The following is a 21,696-nucleotide window of genomic DNA, read 5'->3' as shown; positions in this document are numbered from 1 at the left end:
TGCTGTGGGAAACACAGGTGAGTACAAAGAGAGAGCAGACCAGCCAGAAGGACTAGGGACAGAAGGACTTGGGACAGCCTCCTGTGCATCATAGCCTGCACAAGCTCCCAGGCAATCCCTCATACCATAGAGAAACTCAGCTAAGAGACTATTTTTTTAACCTCATTTAATAAAAGGTTTTTTAGATATATAGAGGATATTAAGTAAATAAGTTACATAGTACATTACAATCACATCTGCAAGATTTCCTTTAGTGTATTAATATTTTATAAAAAAGCACACAAAAAATAAATTCAGTCCAGTCTATCACAACTGTACAGCAACAGGTAAATATATTTATATATGTACATTTTAAACATGTAACAGTCTTTTAAAAGGTGCCCTAGGCAGCAGACACACAAAAGGAAGTGTCTGCTCACTTGTTAAAATAAAAGTAATATACTTTATTATAAAGCATTTATACAGTAATTACAAAGGCTGACTGCTCCTGTACAGTACAACAAAGCTTTGACTACAAATTTAAAAAACAGAACATAAAAAGAATGAACACAAACAAGTTTATATCAAATCTGAGCTACAAGGGGAAAAATACAGGTGGAGAAGCTGCAGGAAACTTTTTTAAAATACACAATTACATTTCTATAAAAATATATGCTGTCTTATAATCTGGAGAAGTTAAGGATTTTTTCAGGCTCAGCTGTCAGTGGGATCTTGGTCTTGGAAAGAAAGATCCTTAGACAGCTTGGGATTTAAAGTTTGTGTCTTCCTAACATATGACACAGGAGAGAAGGAGGGAAAGTAAAGCAGCTGAACACAAGTGATGAATTTACATAGAAACTCACCCCTCCCAGAAAACAAACATGATTTGTAGACTCACTTCTCTGTCTCTTTAAAGCTTTATAAACTTCCAGACATACATCAGAAGATAAAGCAGGGAGAAAGTTTGTGTGGGAAAATGTGTATTAGAATAAGGTTTCTGGTAAGCATTGGACTAAATGTGCCATTGTATGAAAGCAAGACTCCTATGGTTATAGTCCTTCCTACTCCCATTTCTTTAAAATACAGTATGTATCAGTAGGAACCTTCTAGTCCACTGCCTGAAAGAGAATTAAGAAGTGTGTAACTGCAGAGAGTGAGAAAGCTCATGTTTGTGATTTAAGAAACACTTTTTCTGAAGAGTGTTGATTTTAATCCAAGCTTGTTGCAATGATAAAAATGACCAAAAGCCTCAGTTTGATAAATCAGAATATTTTTAGTTAAATTGGACTTTATCTGTTTAACAGATGAGTTACCTTTAAGCTTTTGAATTTCTATCTTTGCCCTGCCTTTAAGCAGCTACATCCCTACCTCTTTCCAGCCAGCAAAATGCCATGGTCCTGCACAGCTGAGTGAAATTCTGTAGGCCTTCAACTTACAGAGACAAGTTCTCTCTGATACCATCACCTGTATCAGTAAAAGAACAAACATCAAATAAATTAAAATGCAGAGTGGTTCTTGCAGCTAGACTGCAAAACACCTGCAGCTTTATCAGATATGCATCACAAGTGCATGCATTTATCTAGTAATTACATACACACATAGTCTTACAAAAGTCAGATGCTATCCCATGCAGATCACAAACCTGACAAGACTGAATCTATCTGTAAAGGGCAGGCAGAAACACAGGCAGAAGTACGTGATCAGGGCAAACGTGACCTGTCACTGCATCTCTGTGATGCCCAGTGCTGGCATCAAGACTCAAGTAGGTAATGATCTGAAATACAGCCATCTGACTATGGGGTATATGACCACCTGAAGCCTGATCTTGCACTGTAAAAGGCAAATCTATTAGTACACATTTACAGAGTTGCATTCTATAAATATTTGTTCCCATTTGTTCTTCAAAGTAAAGAGACACCTTGTTCAAATTAATGACTTTCTTCTGCCTGTTTTCTAAATTAGCAGCAAACCTTTACACTAAATGGGGATCAATCAATAGGCCCTTAAATGATGGGAAGTAATGAGCAGGGAGTTTTAAAACAAACATATCAACAGAACATTGAGAAGAGTTTTGTTTGTTTGGGATGGGTTTTTTAAAATCTTAACTGGAATAAGGCAAACTTAAATTAACACTGTGCCGCAGTAAAGAGCCACTCAAGTTATTTTTCCCCCACAAAGAGTAGGAGCATAACTCATTCTAGATTAAACAAATTCCATTTAAATGCTTTGTCCACAGAAATTGGGAGTTGGTTGTTTGGGTTTTGGTTTTGCTCTTGTTCTTTTTCTAAGAAACAATTCTCTGCCAACTTTTGCTAGTAGAGAAGCTCTAATTCAAATGCAGGATCAATTCCAAACTCCTTCTGTAAGCCAGTGAATAGAAGGCTTTGTTTGCTTGTTTGTCTTTTAAGATGACACTTGGAGGAGCTGTTTTACTAACTACCATGCCAGAAAAGAAGTCTTCTAGTGGCTACTAGCAATTTGGAAGCATGCTCAGAAACATTCCAACTTGATGCCACTTATTTAGCACATTTGCCTGATTGTGGTCAGCCCTGCTAACCCACAGCTGTTATAGTGGTTATCCTCAGAAAAGCCCTTTTCTGATTTTCTTCCAGTAACAGACTGTCCAGTTTTCCTGTTCTGTTCTACTTAAACTGCTGCAGGGTGGGAGAGAAACAACCAGTACTGGAATAAGCACATAATATACACAACATTTTTATGCAAGTAAAGAAAATCTCCAATTTGTTCTAACCAGCACCTCAACAGCTTGTCCTTGACAAGAGGAAAAATTGTATCAGTTTCCTAAAATAGGGAGAATCAGTGAACAATCTGGCCTTTGGAAGACTGTAATAATGCTTGCAATTGCTCCACCTACTGTTCCTCCTGACACAGTGCGCTGAAGCTTCTGTTCTCTCCAAAGGCCCTAAGATAATGGCAGACAAGCATTTCCCCAAGTTTATTAAAGGAAAAAAAAAAATCAACACTGAAATCCTTAAGAGGAAGACTGAGTTGCTTAAGCTTCCTTTTAAAGAAGCAGCTTTTAGTTCTTTGCAGTTTTTGAATTATTTTAATAGTTGACGATGTGCCATGTGCTTCTTGCTTAGTCAACAAGATCGATGCAACGTAGGAACATGGAACAGTCATCTAAATGCTGAAAGGAACCCCAGTTTTGACAGGAATGAAAAATACAATCTTGACAGAAAATTGAACACTTACAGGTGAAAGTGTCAACTTTACAAAGAGTGCAGTCCTTAATGATGTTCCTCCTGATTTTGTAAGAGTACTAACTGTTTCTGCTATTCAGAAAAAGGATTCTATGCAAAGGCATAGATATGTCAAAGCAACTGTTGTACAATACAGAGCCTCCCAAACAAAAGAGTGAAGCCATCATGGTTGCATAAAACTACAGGGCAAGAAGACTGACAGACGACATGGTGGAGTTATAGCCTCTTTCTATAGTTAACCAGGAATTTTTCTAGCAGCTGGAAGGATCAAGATTTAAATTTAAAAAATCTGCCAGTCAGGCACACTCAGTAGTTCACGAACAACAACATCTCTTGGATTCCTGCTGGAGAAGGCAGGAGCGATCAGCTCCTTCAGTACGGTCTGGTCTGACACAGTGCCAGCACCTGAGAAGCTGGGGATCACTGCCGCTCCTAAGCACTGGGCAGCCAGGCTACAGGATGGCACCAGCTGCCCATGAAGCACAAGTGATTCTCTGCTTCCTTACAAAATAATGATAAATGTGGGCTATAAAGATGTAAGGAACAATCCTGTGTGAATTTAACATCTGTCACCTGGGCCACTTCTTTTTAACTCTGTTTCACCAGCAACTTTTGGTGGCTAGACTTTTTGGGCTACTAGCTTGTGTCACTTCTGAAGGAAGAGTCAGCCTTTCAGCAAAGAGAACAGCTCACAGAAGGACAACCCAGCAGGCAGCACTGCCCTGCCACTGGTGTGCAAACAGGTGACAAGCTTCTCCTGTACATACTGTCTGACAGCAACTGCCTGGGAAACTAGGGCCCTGCCATAAAAGCTTGATGATGGCAATTTCAAGGAGCAAATGAGGGCTGCTACAAGATAGAAGAGGATATTGAGAGGTAAAAGCATTCACAGAGGGATGACTGCTGGAGATGAGACTCCATTCCTCCCATCTTTGAGTTGCACACAATCTAGCACACAAGAAGATCTGGGTTCATTTTCACTAAACAAACTTGCTCCCATTTATGTAAATTCGCACTCAGCAATTTTCATTTCAAATTGCACTTGTCAAGCCCAGACTTCTTTAAGTTAATCAAAGGCCAACTATTTTGTTTTCCAACATGAGACAACTGCAAGGCCTGGCTCCTCTTATCCCACAGGTTATTTTTATATCCATTGCTATGTTCTTAATGCCATAAGATAACTGACCTCAGTTCGAAAAATAAAACTTCCTCTCAAAAGGAAGAGTGTCTTGCTCAACCTACTTTTCATTTTTGTGAAGCAGTGGTCAAAAGTGCACACCATCTTTCCACAAAACTTGTTGTCTGCCTGACTAACTCCTCAGAAAGAAAGGCAGGAAAGAATAAAAGGAAGAACTTGCTGAGAAAGGAAACAACGAGAAATCACCAGTGTCACAGTAACTGGATACACTTAGCTCAGAGTAGAGCTTCATTTTCTTGCTCCAGTCTGGAAACCTTTATATCCAAGAGTCCTACTATCACGATTCCTGACAAGAACAAAAAGAAAGGTCTGACTGACCTGAGAGAACTTACTTCCACTGCAGGTGACATTGTTATATTATGTACCTCGGATATCATTATAAATAGAACAGAAATCTTATCAGTCTTAAAAAAAAAAAAAAAATCCAAGTTGAAACAAATCTTGTTATCCACCATTCTGGCTTGGTCAGTACTGGCAAGGTGAAGTGGAACATGTGGCATGAGGAAATGGCAGCACTGAAACCAAAACCAGATGGTTCAGGTAAGAAAAGTGCAAGCAAAAGTGAGACCGCCGAGAGGGAGGTTGGGTCCAGCCTTGCTACTCCCTCCACTTCTGGTCTGCTGCTATATTTCTCCATCTTCATCCGAGCTGGCGCTGCTGCTCCCGCTGCTGCTGCTCCCACTGTCACTGCTCTCTTCCTGCTGGGCCTGGCTGCGGGCTGCCGCCGCCGCCGCCTCCTTCTCTTGCTGCTTCAGCGCTGCCGCCTTCTTCTCCTGCTCCGCGTGGCTCTTCATGTGAGCACTGCGGCTCTTCACCTTGTAGAACACCCTGAGGAAGGCACACATGGACATTAACACTGGCCTCTCCTATGGCCTCCTTCAACACTTCTCTGGAAGAGCTTCTGCTGCTCGGCCTCAAGTTCACGAGCTTCAGCTCCGGAACTCCCGCTGGCACTGCGATAGAGCACCTACAGCAAACGCAAACACCACTCGGCACGTGCCAGTGCAAGGTGCAGTGCTAGTAGGGGATCCTGAGCTTAATTTCTCACTGTGGCCGTTTCTCATTCAGCTCTGAATTCACAGGGGCTATGCTGGTATCTGAATTATGCCCGTGCTGCTTAACACAACACAGCCCTGGTTTTCAAGCGTACCCCTGTGCTGCAACAATACAATAAGCATGGAGGCAAATGATGGCCCAATGCCACTCCTGAGCCTTGTGCACAGAGCTCGAAATACTTGAGCTTTTCCCTTCTGACTCTACATTTCTTTGATCCACCATTAACTATTTGAATTTTGCATGAAGCGACACAAGTGTAGTTCAGATATCATTAAGAAGCCTTGTCTGCTTGTCCTGTTGTTTTAAGAGTAAGCAACTTATGTAGGGAATTGAATTTTCTTGACAGTTTGATTCTGGTGGCAACAGACCTACAAAAACTACTAAAACTGTGTGAGGAAATACAAATATATTTGACATCCACCAAAGACAGCTGCAAACGTAACCAGATGAACTATGTACCTACTGGCCTAATAGCTGCTGCAATAACAATGGTAATGTCTCGTGTTCCTAGACCACTGCTCTTAAGTCTACACCATGTTCTTTATATGTGATCTAGCAAATACATAGAAACTTGTTGTTACAAAAATACATGCATTACAGAGGGCCAACACAGCAGCTGCTTGAAAGTGCAGCTTAACAACAACTACTGTACACAGATGAAATACAGGTGGTATCTCATGCCATTTGAAGAAAAACAAGCCTTAATTTGCAAGTATTAGTGGGGCAGTAATTAATTAGAACTATTGCCAATGTCTATGGCCTATACAGAAAGATGGAAAGTTCATTTGGGAAAAAGCTTCCACAGGAGATGCCCTACTGTGATTCTGTGACTATTGCTGGAAGCAGAGTTGGTCTTACCTGCCACATTTTTTACACGGAAATGTGTTTTCTGTGTTTTGTGTTTTACTGGTAGCATCTGGTTTTATCTTTTGTTTCCTCTTCTTCCTCTGCACTGGAGCAGTAAAAGGCTTTCGAGGCTTAACTGTTGTCTCCCTTGGCTTCCTCCCAGTTCTGCCCGTGACAGTTGCCTCGTGACTCCTCATATTGGTGTTGCTGGCCTTTGCAAAGAGGAGAATAGTTGAGGCAAAGTGACACTTAAACCCACCATCAGAAGGAAGACAGTGGCTGAGCTCCTGTGCTTCACTATTTTGAGGACATTTCTCATCCACCAGCCACAAAGAATACATTGCATTTTTCCACCTTACACATCCCAGTTCTGCCATCACAGCACACAGTCTGATTGATAGTAACACTCTGATCTACCTCAGCCGAATCTCTTGCTCCAGAAAAAGTTAGAGATGGAAACTTTTGCATCTGGAACTGCCCACCTGTTTTCTAAACCATTTGCAGAGTGAAGGTGGCATAGAAAGCACGACATGCACAATGCAGCACTTACTAATAGACCATCCTGTAGTGTCTGTTCATCTTTCAGAGCATCAGCACTCCTCTTTCTGTTATCCAACCCTTCCTCTGCCTCCTCTTCTTCCTCTTCTTCCTCCTCCTCCTCCATATGCCCCTGTTCCTCACTGAAGATGTCCCTTCTGAGAGGAAGAACACGTGCAAACCTATGGGAACTCTTCACCAGAAGATAAAGGAACTGTTAATTTTGATGTCTGTAGGTAAATGATATTATGTGACATAGGACACAAATTTGTGAGTCTGGACTCCTTTGGAGAAGACAGATTGTTTGTGCTTTTGATTTGACCAGTAAATGAGACAACACACAAGACTTCAAACCACAGCCCAAAAGAGGGGAAAGAAATTTAGGAAATTACTTACCTTGATGTCAACTTCAGCTTCGTCTTTCATAGATCTTTCATTAGCACCATCAATGTCCCCAAAGATTAAGGTCCCATTCCGACCAATTTTCACCTGTTTCTTGTATGTGTAATAGAATTCTACGCACTGAGACACTGTTTTGGTTTTTATCTGTTGTTTAAAAAACATGAAAGTCCAATGGATTACATTATTTTAAAAAGACTTATAAATAATTACTAGGTGTGCAATAAATCCATTTTGTATTTTCTTTTCTTAGTAGTTTCCCTTTCACCACAGCTGCTGTTCAAGCCTCCTTTTCTGTGTCATATTCGCCTGTCTGCCTCATCCCACAGCTTATCCCCTACTGCCACTGTTATTCACTGAGAACTAGAGGACAAACTTTCCAAAGAAAAGCTGGTTAATGTAAAGGTGACAGAACCTGGAACTTTGTAAGCTTAATGCACCTCTTAGCCTCTGAAATGTTCCAGTTGAGCTATCAGGCTTGACAGCAGCCTCTCAGTTTTATGGAGGAGCTTTATTTTGCAGCAGCACTTCAGAGAAGACCAGACCAGAATACCAATCCAAAAATGGAAGTGAAGGTTTGCAGCCCCTTCCTGTTTTGGCCATGTGCATTTTGTAGGCATATAGTGGTAGACAATTATCAGCATGGACTTGTGACCATCTACATATTCTGCATCAATGATTTCTCTGAAATGTTTGGAATATATTTTTAACTTCTGAGCTTTTGCAACTTAAATGCCTTTGGGGAATTTATACAGTAAATACGTTTGCAGTTCCTGGATTTGCACTCTCCTTCAGTGATTTCCCCCTTGCTGACATGTCATACTTCATCAAAACATGGGAGTGATCACTTTTCCTATCATTGTCACAACACTGGAAAGAGAGATCTAAAGGATGCACCATTCTCATATCCTTCTTTGGTTCTCTCTATCAGTGGCAAAGATGTGTTTCTTTTTAGTTTTATCAGCAAGCCATTTAAGCTAAACACTACTAGTGCTCTATAAATGTGCTCTGCAGAGGCGATATCTGCAGCATGGACTAATGGAAGTAATGCAGTTTAAATACCAGGGTTAAGCAAAACAAACATGATTTCTCTAGCTTTCTGGTGAGATTTCACGCTGTGCTGGATGCTGACATTTCTCTAAATGTGTTTCTTTTGAGTGTGGGGCCTAATGCTTAAAATAGGTTTCAGAAAAAAATCAAGATTGAACTTCCCATATAAAATGTTCAACAAACATGTAAAAATGTATCAAGAAAAACAAACAAACAAAAGTAACTTACAAGCTTTTGGACCAAGAAAAAGTCTTTCTTGTAGATTGCAATGCCTTTGTTGAACAGCTTTTTTTCTGCAACCTTCCACTTGTCTGATCCTGTAGGTAAAAGCAAGTTGTAATGGAAGCCCATACTGATTCAAATGTTTACTCTTCTACATACCTTTTCTTCACGATTGCCCTAAATAAGACCAATACACACATGAGGGTGCAGTCTCTCCTCCAGCCTACTACAGCAAAACTGCAGACTGCTTTAAGCCCTCCCTTACTGCTCCACCTCAGCTCTCTGCTCAACACTTCCTTTGTGTTAGATCAAGCGCTCATCACCACAGGTTAACTCAGCTCAGCTTGCAAAAACCACTCAATTAGATGAACTAAGATGTTGCCCAAGCAAGGTGAAGTGACACACTTCATGGTGACCCAGTCACAACATTTTATAGTAGGGCAATGGTGGGGCAGAAGAACAGGATCTTCTCTTTCGGCAGCAATCTGTACTTGAAGATTTACTACATCTCCAGTATTCCTCAAATATTCCTTGCCTCTAATAATAACATTTTCGAATCCCCTCCTTCCTTATATATATTATTCAATTAATATTTGCCAACAACCACAGTAGGAAGGCATAATAACAAAGAAATGTATTTTCTATGCTTTGTGGTACCAGCTATTGGACATCTCTCTACCACTTTACATCAGATCTTTCAGGTGACTTGGGTCTCTCCAGATCACTGAAATCAGTGTCACACAGCTGACTATTTTCTAATTAGGTGCGAGACAATAAAGGCAGCTTATGGCATATACATTTTGAAGAAATACTAACAGGTATCCAGAGCTGGCTGAGGCTTCTTCAGCAGGTTTGAAAATATTCCCCATAAAACCCCTGCTTAACTCCACCCTGGAAACTCATGCCAGAGAGGCTATGATTCTAAGGTTACCAGAGCCTTTCTTGTACATACTGGCTATCTTTCTACATTCTCTGTGGCTTAGTGCAAGGGACTACCTTCCCTTTTCCCCACAAAGAAAATAAGAACTCATACCTATCCCAATACACATGCACATGGTCCGAAGGATGCAGTGTTTCTTACATTTCAAGTGTCATAATTTGCATAAGCAAAAATTCTGGCAAGCCATCATTTCAGTTACAAGAGAGGACTGCTCTTTTAATCTTCTTGTAATGTAACAGAGTACCCCAAAAAATCAGAAAAGGATATAAGCAGGTAGCACAGAGTTGTTCTGGTTAACAAACCTGTGTAGTGATAATCTGCCAAAGGGTGGGTAGGTGGTCGCACTGGCTTCTTCAACAGCAGTTTGGTCAGAGCTCCCTTGGATAAACACAAGTAAAATAATTACTTTAATGTGTGGGGTATTAAAAACAAAGATCAGGCAATTGTTAATCCCCTCTTTTCTGTGGCAAGCTAACAGAAAAGAAACAGAGCACAATTTACCACTTGGGACAACTTTAAAAACCACATTCTTGACTGCCCATCTAATCTTGGGTACCAGAGGCAAGTCGTATATTCTTGGCACCTCTTCACATCTGTGAATTGACACAACCACCAGGGTACTGGGAGAGAGCTAATTCCATAGAGACCTTGCATCAGTTTCCTCTAATTAACCAAAGGCCTATTACACACACATCCAAAAATGCTGCCCTAAATGATACCTGTCTTACATATCCAAGTAATTGTAATCTGATCTCACCTGACTGAGCATTATTTCAAAATAAAACAGCAGTCATGTGACTGAAAGATTACAGACACAAAGCTCCCACCTCTCAAGCTGCTTTTTAGTTTTCATTTAAACCAGAAAACTTTCCAGTTTTGTAGGAAGGAGACAACAGAGTCGTGCTTCCACTGGCAGTTTAAATCACCTGAACAATGAGCTCCCACTGTCAGAGGCAGTCCTGCTCCTCCCTAATGCCAACAGCAGCATTCACAACGATGGACTGCCAGAAACCTAACACACATATACAAAACTACTTTCTGTTTGATCTCTTCTCTGATGCAAGTTCATGCAGTCTCCCACAGGATGGGAAACAAGCAGCCAGGCAAAAGTGTGGGATACTCCCGAACACAGGGCAGATTTATGCCAGGCTAAATCAGTCACAGAACTATAAAAAGATGACAAAGCTTTGCTGTTTGCTCTGCACTTTGATATTACCTCTCAGTGCTGTCAAAGGGCAATAATGAAGTGTATCATGTCTTACAATACTGGTATAAAATTAGCAGCACAGCTGTTCTACAGACACAGACAGAGAAGTCAATTGGATCTACCAAAACAAAGAGGTGCAAGACACTGTCCTCTGACTCAGCTTTCAGCCCCAGCCTCTTATTTTTCCTTTCTACACAGTAACCTTTCCAGGAAGACAACATCTAAGATTCATTTAGCAGTCTTGGCTCACTTGCCCTGATAGATTGTCAGTGTGTTTGTTAAAAAGCCAAACACGTCCAAGTTGGAAATATAAAAGACAGTAAGTGCACATGGCACTGTACATTGGTCAGAACCCACATTAGGGACATACAAGGGAAACCAAACAGTGGGAACCAGATGCACTGAAAGGAATTTGCAAGGCTTTCCTCTCAGGAATGAGAGGTTATCTGATCTTCCTTAACATCTATGACCACACTGAGGTGAACAGCTGGACAGACTCACCAGAATGCTTCCCTTTTCTTCATGCAAGAAATGCAATGCCAGCTCCTGGTTGGTTCCAGCCCCAGGAAAAATGCTTGAACAGGCAGCAGCTAGCAGGTTTTCCACTATTTCACAGGGGTACCAAAAAAAAAAAAAAATCAGACAAGAAGAAGATTAAAATGAAGTTTCCTACTGCATTGGCACGATTAACCACCTTTTTTGAAGGAGAAATAGACATAACAGAAAGTAAAACTCAGAGAAGCTGAATGTCCTTGCTAATTTATTTGGGTCAAACTTGGATCCCAGCACTCATTAGGCTACGAGGTCATGCAGCACTATTTACACATGGAATTTCTTGCAAATCTCCTCCCTGTTCTGATGTCTTCCCACCTCCTTTCACCTCAGACATTTCTTGAATCCACCCTTATATTGTGAATTTCCATTTCACAGAACCCTTTTTTCTCTCTCATTCAAAAATATTTCTTCCAAGCTTGCCCACTTCCTCTTCCCTTCAGGATTTATACAGGCCACAACCCATGTGTAACAGAAGCAGTCAGCTCCTCAGGTCTGCTACTAGCCACCACAACTCCTGCTTCCTCATCCTGACTTCAGTCTACAGCTTGATTTTTTTGAAATATTATTACATCTAGAACATCCCTCAAAAATACAGGAGCTGAGTGTGTGTGGTTTTCAAATGTTAACAAAACCAAGCAAGCTTTTGCTTCACTTAGCAAAAGGCTGCTCTTGGCCTGACAGAAGCAACAGTCCCAGTTTTTTCACGATTAAAAGAACCAATCCTACCAGCCTCCCCTTGCCCCATACATGCAATCTGATAAACAGGTTTTGCTCCTACAACTGTTTTCAAGACCACTCAAACATGTCACTTAAATGGCAGCTCTAAAAGATTTTTAATTGTGCCTACAGTAGATATGTGGTTACCCCTACAACCACTGTGACAACTCTGCCCTCTTTAACAGCCTTCCAACCTTCTTACCATTCTCTTGGGTGACTTTGTTGGTTTCCAAGTCACCCCATGGCTGCCACACCAGCTCTGCTTTATGTTCATCAGCTTCTGCCAGAGATCTGTCTTGGAGTGATGGGATTTCTGCTTGAAAGCGAGTTCCTACATTTATTCGCCTGCAGAGAAGAAAAAAAGTTACAGTCAGGCCATCTTTACAATATCCAGGAAGTCTCCATCTCTGCTAGAAACAATGAAGAACCAAACAAAGAAACAAATGCATATACAAATGCAGGCTCTTGCATATAACACCAACAGTGTTATATGCTGTTGTAGATTACATAAGTAACTTGGAAGTTGAGAGGTTTTACATCTATTACCAGTTTCCTTTTTTTTTTTTTTTAAACAGCATAGGTTGAAACTGTATTTAAACTAGTATCTCCTAATAGCTGCTCAAAGAACAGTTATTAGCTTCCCATAATCACTTTTTGAGAGGCTCTCATGTAGGGTCCTCTTATGGTGAGCTTGCTTCTCAGGCATAAGACAGGTAAGCCTGCTTTAGTATTAACATTTTGTCAGCCAACAACTGAACCAGAGTCTCCAAATGTCCTTTTCAACCTAAACACTGCCATCTGGTCCAGCTTCCTACTCAAAGCAGGATTAAAATCTGGTCCTTTATGACCTTGACACAAGCTGGTGTCTTCTAGGTACTCCTTCTAACAACTGAAACCCAAAATATAAAACAATGAAACCTGTATTGCTCATTCTGTGCCAAACCCAAATCCTATCCTTTCAGCAGCAATCTCATACTTTTACATCTGAATTAGCAGACAGATTTTTCACTGCATGCAACCCACAGAGCACTACATTTGCTTTAAGTCCAGTGACCATCCACAGAAATTCTACTCTGTATTAGCAAGCATGATTTTGTGCACAGAGATGGGTAAGAACCCCCACTAAACGACTGTTCTACTGTGTACTTAATGCAAAAGTGTTCCTCATTCAGATGTCAGTCAACCACACTGGTAGCTCTTGACAGAGTAAAGTATAGAGAAAGAAGCTCTTTTATGGAGACAGCAGATCAGGCAGTGCCCAGAAGATAATAAAATTCTGGAGTTGCTTCACTAGAGGAAAAAGGAAAACTCCCTGCACACCCAGGGCAAGGTTTGCTATAATTCTCAAGTCTTGGCTTAGTGCCCCACACCTAGCCCCACAAAAATTACCAGAGAAAGAGCATAATCTAGTGCAATAAGGAAAAATAACAAAAACTTCTGAGAATTGTCAACCTCCAGACTTTTCTCGTCCTCTGAAATTACACACACACATCTATTATGAAAAGCAGTCTGGAAAAGGAGTGAGGAAGCATTGAAACAACACATAACCTGTACAAAAATCTGTTTATAATACTATATAATTTTCTTAATTTTCTCTTTTTCCTTCACTTGTCCTATTCGCCTTGGACAGTAAAAGCACAATCCAGACTGAAAATGAAAAGCATGAGATTTCATGAAAATCTGAGAAGACCTTACTAAAAAAGCAAAGCCAAGCAACCACCCTAGTAAACCAGCCCTCCTTTCAGAGCACACTGAGATGGACTATAGATTAATGTTCATGTGAAGTCTTCTACTCATTGTGATTAGTCTTGCTTACTGTTATGGCACGCAGTTTCACAGAGGAGGAAAGGGTTATGGATTATAATCTGCCCTAGAAGGGATGACTGCTCAAAACTGGCACTTTGCTGCCATCTGGAAACACATAAAAAGGTGTTTTTGCAGTAAAACCTGCACTGGGAAATTTGGGAGAGTTTGTGTCTCAGGACACAGACTCCTCTGACTTCACTTCTGAGAAAGAAGAGACAACTGGAAGATCTGGAGGGAAAGAATGTGGGCCTTCTTGAAAGTTGCTTTTCATTTTGAAACTGCACTTGGAATACGACATCTCTGGGCTAGAAAAAACTAAAAATTACATCTTGTACCAGCAACACCCAAATAAAACCAGAATTCCACTGCAAAAGTTGACCTGGGTAACCTAAATTTGGTCTGCACTGAGCAGAGGCTTGGACCAGATGATCTCCAGAGATCCATTCAAGTTGTATTATTCTCCTGTTCCTTTACTGATGAAGTCTAGACTTCAAAACATCAAGAGCTCTTGCCTGTAAGCACCAGTGGTGCTCCTGGGATGCCATGGGAGCCGAGAGTGACAACATCCAGAACTGAGGCTGTGAATTGGGAAGGCAGTTCACATTGATGCACCACAGGTGTATTTAAGGCTGCCTACTTCAGCAGTGACCCCAAGACTTTGGTGCAACTGAACTACAAAACCAGTGGGACACAAGGATCTGTGACAACAGCTGCCTATTGTACCATTTCACAAAGAATTAAGCTTCATTATCACATTTCCTATTTCAAATCACTGCAATTAAATAATCTTTTGAGAAGCATTAACAGGAGGCTTGGCAAAACAGAAGCAATTAAGACTACTATACTGGGTAATCACAAGTTAGAGTCAACTTCTGACATGACTACAAAGCCAATTAAACATTTTTTTCTTCTAAAAAGAAGTGCTTCCTGCCACATTTTCTTTAAGAAAGACATGTCTACATAAGTGACCACAACAGTGCTGCCAAACACAGAATGACACCAGGTTAATAATTTGTTGTCATTAAAAGTTAAAAGCAATTTACCTCCATAAACACCTGCTGAGTAAGACTTAAGATGACAGTAAGACAAATCTGCACATAACTCCCCTTTGGCAAAAGGAAATGAACTTGCACTACTAAGATACCATGGTTTGAAATTACCAGCAACATTAATTTGAAAATATGAAAATTTTCACACACAACTAAAATCACAACCAAATTTATGTCATTAAGTTCAGCAATTAAGCCAACAGACACAAGAAAGACAACTGTACCACAGAGAGGTCAAGATCAAGACCTGAGAGGGACACTAAAAGTATCTGTTCAAGAAGTTCTCCTGGATTAATGTGAAATGAACCAACAGGAAAAAGATAAATTTGGAAACTTCCAAAATAAATTTATACAACAATAAATGTGCTTATTTCAATGAATGGGCTTGGTCTAGAGGAGGTTTGCAGAGGTTACAAGAAAAATCTACATTCATTCACAATTGCAACATTTGGTCAGGACAGGCTGCTGTGACAAGTAGAGAAAACTGACCTTCAAATAAGAAGGTAGAATGAAAAAAGGGCAAGAAAAAAAAATTGTCAGCAAATGCACCATGTCCATTTCTAAAATACAAACCATTTTGGATAAAAGCATAAGAAGTGTTATATTTACCTGGGGAAAGTTTGAGTCAAATATCTCAAATATTATGCAGAGTTAGAGCAGAGATTCCTGACAGCAGTCAGATGCAGAGCCATGTGGGTGTTTTTATGCCATATGGGTGCTTCCAAGCCATGCATCTCCATGATTAGATTTTGCAGGAGTTAACTAATTAGGTATAGTAATGAACTGGAACTACGCTACCTTGCTGTAGTTCTGCAGTACTGAGCTTGAACTGGTAACACTCCCACAGCACTGGCAAAGGCTGTGCACAGATATCTGCAGCTCTGCTCAGGTTTAGCAGGACTGACACCAAGCCTAAGCTCACAACTGCAGCTTCAGCATCTCCAGACTGTGTTCCCTACTGCTGCTGTGTCCACAGGTTTCCCAGCACACAGCCAGCTAAAGACCAGCAAGGCTGATTAGCTCAGGGCACATGCCCCGTATGCCACTGGCTGTAGTGTTTTCAGGCTGAGCTCGCCCAGGGGAGAGCGGAGTGTTCACAGCTGTGTTGCAGCTACAACACACCTGCGACCAGACCAGTCCATGGGAGAGCTAACCCCAGTTTTCCAAGGACATTCTGTCCTTCCTCTAAAGGAGCATCATCTTCCCACCCTGAAGCAAGCACACAGCATACAAAGAAGTGCTTGTATAGAGCAACACAGGACAGATTCCCCTTTAGGTAACTAACAGTAATTCAGCCCAGAGTCAGGTGACCATCAACAGAAAGCAGTTAATGTCACCATAATTACATTTGCCCAAACAAACACTATTTATCATATGGTGTAATTTTTAATCAAGACAACTTATATTTTGAACCACCAATAAGGATAGTTTTAATGCTTCTAAGAGATACATGGGTCACACAGGGAGCAGCTTGAAGGTTTAGGAGGAAGCAAAGAAGCACTTTTACTAAGAAAGTTTGAATCTACTGCCTACTTACGGTTCAATGCTGACCGGAGTGGCTTCCCCCACTACTGTAAGAATCGGAGGGGTAACTTCTGAACTATCTGCAACAAGAAGGAAGAACTGCTCAGCTTCACATCTGAGATTTACTTTTCACACAGCTTGCACATCTAATCAGAGCTGTCCATCTCTGAAGAAAGGTACCCCCAGGCTAACTAAAAGGAGTTTCAGATGACCAGGGCCTTCCTCCCCTCAGCTCAAGATCCTGATGTGGGAGAAGAACTGACTTTTCATTCCCAAGAACGTCAGCAGGGGGTGTTGCAGGTTGCTTGTAAACCCATCTTAATATCCATGCCCAAATGGAGCAACACTGCATTTCCTGCATTATGGCTCCCCAAACAATCAGGAAGAAGCTCCAGTTTCACGCAAACACACCTCCTAAGGGCATGATGTTCCTCCTAATGCTCCACAGTTCCCAATCATAAATTACACAAGAAAGGAAGGTTAAAATGAAACTTACTTGATCTAAGCAGAGTTCTATGACCACTTTTGGGCGTCATTGGAGGTGCAACTGAGTGACCGCTTGAAGAGAGGATAGCATTAAAATACAGCCCAGATCCTTCTCTCACTGGACTAAGGATTGGGGGAGGAGTGTAAGGAGGTAGCTCAAAGTTCCTGTCTGAAGGATGGTCTGCCAGACGGACAGGTGACCGTAAGTGGCTCTGATATGGAGTGATGTTGGAATAAACAGGTGGTGCAATAAAGGTGCCGGCTTTTGGTGGTATGAAGAGTGGCTCGGGTCTTGGCCGCTGCTTTGGTTTTCGGGCAAAGCCCTCTGCTTCATCCTTTGGAACAGCATCTTCATGCTATTAGAAAAAAAAAAAGTGTTATTAATTTCATTTAAAATCTCAGGTTGTTTGAAAAACTTCAGTGAGATGATAATACTTTTTCATGGCAGCTTAAAACCTGGATAGGACAGCTGGAGGATGTCTCACCAATTAGCAGAAGGGGAAAGTGAGAGGACACAGGGAATGGAATGGACTGGACACAGGAACTATTAGCTAGCAGCTCTAGCTCATGTGATTATGAAGTTGTATTTTACAAGAACTTCATGTACATCTGGTCCAGCCTTCACAGCAGCTTTAAAAAAGAACAAAAAAGCACAGCAGAATCTTGGTACAAATACACCAAAACCCTGATACAGATACACAGTGACACCAAATAGCTGTAAGAGAACGGAAGAAAGTATAACAGTATTTTATTAGATGGTCAAGCATTTAAATGCAGAGGAACCTCCCCAGATGTCTGCCATTTCTGTGGTATCTGAATATTCTGTTGTACTTCTGGATAGAGGAGAAGGGAAATAAAAATATCAACCCACCCACTCATCACTACCATGTTGCAGGGGAACAATCAAGTACTGACCTTCAGAACTCAGTAAAAGGTTTCAACCTCATGAGAATAAATCTTCACTATGGATTTTATTCACATTGAGAGATATGTGCACTACTTAGAATTTATTGGTATTGATGTATGTATGAAGAAAGCACTCTTGACACAGAAAGACTACTATTCTAGTCTTACTGCCCATCCAGCTTTATTCACTGTTTAGTGAAATTAGTGAGGCACTGCCTGGCTTTACTAGCATTAGCTGTAGGTCATGAAAAGCCAGTAATGCCCAAATATATGGCAACACTATGATAAAATCCCCAGACTATGTACATCCCAAGTTCAAGCCTTGAGATCAAACTATCTTAATAGAAAAGTTCATGGCTAAAAACTGTGTGATTAAATCTAACAGATGTGCCTCATCTTTGGTTTCGTAGTCCATCCATACCTGACTCGAGGTGTCCATGTTAGTATTACGATTAGATCGCCTCCGAGTGACTATCACAGAAGGCTTCCGTTCACAAGGAGCTCGATCGTTTGCTTGGCCTCTCTGGAGCTTTCCATCCTCAGACTTTTCCTTTTCAAGGCTCTGCAAGTCAATTTTTCTCACTGGCACAGACACAGGAATGATAAGAGGCACAAGGCTGTTATCCTCCCGGGCTTTTTTGGGAGCTGGTGAAGAACTGGCGAATTCCACAACACTCTTTGAAGCTGCAGTAGGTCCTGGAGCTGTCACTAGCACACTCTTCTTCTCCTCTGAATTATCCAGCTCCTGAGAAGAAAAACAGATTCCTAAAAATACTGTATTACTTATGTAATAAATGAGATATCCTCTCACTTTCAGTGTATATCGAGTTTCTCAAAGCAATTTGCAAGCTGAAATGGATTTGGAAGCATTACTGGAGGAAAAAGAATACTTCACAGTGTTACTAAAATTTCACAGAATTACTTGAGGATTGCCTATGGTCTCAACTGCCAGAACACTTATATAGGTCATTCTTAAGAATTGTTTCACTACTTATGTTCTAACATTTTATTTTCTGTATGAATTTGTGTTCTGCTTTATAACTTTCGACAACAGCTCTTCAGTTTTAGTAATGATGAAAAGCTGCAAGTTATTAATTTCAAATATTGGATTTCTGCTCCAGGGAAGACTGAACCGTGACAATATCTTAATTAAATCTCTCACACACCAAAAAACGTAAACCCAGAGCTGGTTTTGTGCTTCTTTTTTTTTTTTTTCTGACTCTGGAAACATTAAGCCTTAAAAAAAAGCCAGATAACAAGATTGAGCACATAAAATCTACTATATCAAGAAGATCCAGGACTGCCTCCTTTCAAGACCTTTTATTAGAGTTGGGCTAAGTTGCACAGAAAGGTTTATTCCACAACTGACTCTGTAGTTTACAAGTCTGACTGCTTCTTCACAGACACTGCAGATGTACACCTCTACCACAGAGCGACGGAACACACACTTGTAAAGTCACAAGTGGTATCCATTGTCCCAGAATAAGCCTCAGGAGAAATTAATGAGGTCTGACACTTCAGGCTGGTGACAGGCACCTGTACTTTCCCATAAAACTACCAATTTTGGGTTTGGAGGGCATTCATCATGTTCATCATGCTGACAGACATCACTGGAGTCCACTGACTCCAGACAGAAAGGTGTTCCTGTAAATTTTTGTAGCTTCCCTCTACCCCTTTCTGGGTAGAGCAACATGTAATGACAATGTGAATGTATGAATAAGCACCAATTCTGACCAATCTAAAAATCTCAGGTACTTCCTGGGTGCTACACAGACCTCTGTAGGTCAAGAGACCTGAACTAAGTTGCTGACTACAAGAAGGAAATTACGGCAGCTCAGAAGTGCCACAGTCACCCAAAAGTGTCACTATCCTCTGGCTTTATGATTGGTTTACCATGCTCCTTTTATTTTCAGACCTGGGGGGCAATCAGCAACTGACTCCTCCTCAGAGATGGGAGAGATGACCCCTCCAAGACAAAAGAAGAACAGGAGACCTGAATAGGAGGCACAGATAGAGAAAAAGCACCAGTAGGGACTTCATATAAATACTTGAGACATCCTTAAAAATGTTCTGGTCCACACTGCTGCTTTTCTGATCACAACAGTTCACACATACCTAACATTTACAAGAGGCATGACTAATTTTGGAATTAAGCCTTTTGCTTCAGATCCCTAAATAGTTTCTCAGCTGTTTGATTATTCTCAGAGGTAGCAGAAAGGATAGGACCTGCTAGGAGATTTTTGGCTACCTCAGCATTCCTGTTGCAGAATTTGGGGCAGGAAGGCTGCTGGATAACTTCAGCAAGTGCAACATGTGGCACTTTCATTTAGACTCTTGCATAAATACTGAGGTATGAACTAGTCATCTAGAATTCTCCAGGAAATCACAGAAACCCATCAGACATCCTGGCATGGATCCTGTCTATCCCTCAAGCTGTTTCTAAAAAACATAGAATTCACAGAAAAACCCGACTGCAACAGCTGGAAGAACTGTTCCAAGACCACATCTGTGATCTGATTAGAAACCACACCCGCCTTTTAAAAACACCTGCCCACATATAGTGCTTTCTGCTATCATTCTACATCATCTGCATCACGGAGAGGCAGCTTCTGTCTGCAGTCAAACCAAAGCTTGTCCATGAAAGAGGCAAGACCAGAACCACAATTCTGCAAACAAAACTTTTTTCTTCCTTTTGTTCATAGCAGCTAGTGCCCTGCCCTGTGCCAGGGGAAAGAAGCCAGGTAAGCAAAACTTATCTTCCTTCCATAAAGGAATATTTAAATTCCCTTTAAGACAACCATTAAGGTTTGAGAAAAGTTTTCTGCACTTATAGAAGACAACAAGTCACACTGAAACAATTAAACTAAGAATTGAGAATTTACTGCAGCCTGTAGGCAGCAACAAGCTTGCATCACCTGAAAAAAAGGCAACCACAGGCCCGGTGCAAAGTGTCAGTCGTGACACTGCATGTAGACAGATACTGCTGTCCAGAATATTATTTTTGCATAAAGTACACATACCTAGACTGGGATGTCCAAAAAACTGGTTCAAATTATGAATGTTATCTTCTTCAATCAATAATTTAACTCTATGGCCTTCTACAGACTCTTCAGATAACCTATGCAGAGATGGCTTCTAGGTTGTTTTCAACAGAAAGAAACTCGTAAGAGAAGCAGCCCACTCTCATTCAGCAAACACATTTTCTTTTTCTTCCTCACACAATATCCAACACCTTAAAGATGTAAAATCCATCAGAGCTCTGGTAAGAATTTTATCATCTTTCAAAACCTCATCCTGAAAACCTGAAGAGATCTAAACATAAAGAGTTCTGCTAGTGCCATTATGCTTGCATAACTGCAAAGAACAAAAGAGCATCTGTCAAAACACTTCTCTGGTCTTTATATTATGAATCAGACTGCAAGCAGACGTGCCTTCAAACAGCCAATTTCTTGCTTCATCTCTCAGGGCCTTTTCCTAAATGCTCTATTTGCTTCTCCTTGACACTCTGTTAGTGATCCAAGTGCAATGTGAATTGCAGGCCTTCTGCAATATAACCACACAATGGCTGGCAAAGTATGAGCAAATACACCATGCTTCTACAAACTACCAGTTCTTTATCAAATCTGCTGGTTCAACTGGAGTTAGAGCAAAAAGCATTGAAGATAGCATCCACCAAGTCAAGTCACTGTTTGCTTTGTGCTGTCCAAGAGAGGGAGGAGGCTATGGATATTCAGCTCATAGTTTATTAGTTTAGTTCTTTCACTCAAGCAGCACATCTCTCTAAGGAAGAGATGGGAAAAATCAGTGACAGACAGACTAGGATAAAAAGGATGATGAGAACAAAACAGGCAATAAAATGCCCTTCCCTTTGTTGTCTGACTGGATAGCAACTCAGATATCAAAAGTGTAGGTACAAGCAGCTCACGAAACGTAAATTTCATCAGCCTTTGGCAAGAGAACTTCCAAGGAAAAGTGTGCCTCCTAAGAAGCACTTAATA

At 40.9% G+C, this 21,696-nt stretch overlaps 1 protein-coding gene across 3 annotated transcripts in view; it reads right to left on the bottom strand.

Annotated features, from left to right (window-relative positions):
* Positions 1-237: 237 nt before the first annotated feature.
* The window catches only part of MIDEAS (mitotic deacetylase associated SANT domain protein), a 53,017-nt gene continuing 31,558 nt past the window's right edge, over positions 238-21,696 (bottom strand). For all 3 annotated transcript variants that reach the window (XM_059849572.1, XM_059849574.1, XM_059849573.1), the window contains exons 3-13: positions 18,120-18,443; positions 16,803-17,148; positions 16,320-16,386; positions 12,130-12,272; positions 11,157-11,260; positions 9,751-9,826; positions 8,515-8,603; positions 7,234-7,383; positions 6,851-7,030; positions 6,313-6,512; positions 238-5,226 (exon numbers count right to left, since the gene is read on the bottom strand). In XM_059849572.1, the coding sequence (XP_059705555.1) occupies positions 5,022-5,226; positions 6,313-6,512; positions 6,851-7,030; positions 7,234-7,383; positions 8,515-8,603; positions 9,751-9,826; positions 11,157-11,260; positions 12,130-12,272; positions 16,320-16,386; positions 16,803-17,148; positions 18,120-18,443 (1,884 nt within the window). In that variant the 3' untranslated portion in view covers positions 238-5,021. The remainder of the gene's footprint in view (positions 5,227-6,312; positions 6,513-6,850; positions 7,031-7,233; positions 7,384-8,514; positions 8,604-9,750; positions 9,827-11,156; positions 11,261-12,129; positions 12,273-16,319; positions 16,387-16,802; positions 17,149-18,119; positions 18,444-21,696) is intronic.

Source organism: Haemorhous mexicanus, chromosome 6 (genome assembly GCF_027477595.1).
Source record: "Haemorhous mexicanus isolate bHaeMex1 chromosome 6, bHaeMex1.pri, whole genome shotgun sequence".
NCBI classification, from domain to species: Eukaryota; Metazoa; Chordata; class Aves; order Passeriformes; family Fringillidae; genus Haemorhous; species Haemorhous mexicanus.
This window is presented reverse-complemented; position numbering and strand designations above follow the sequence as displayed.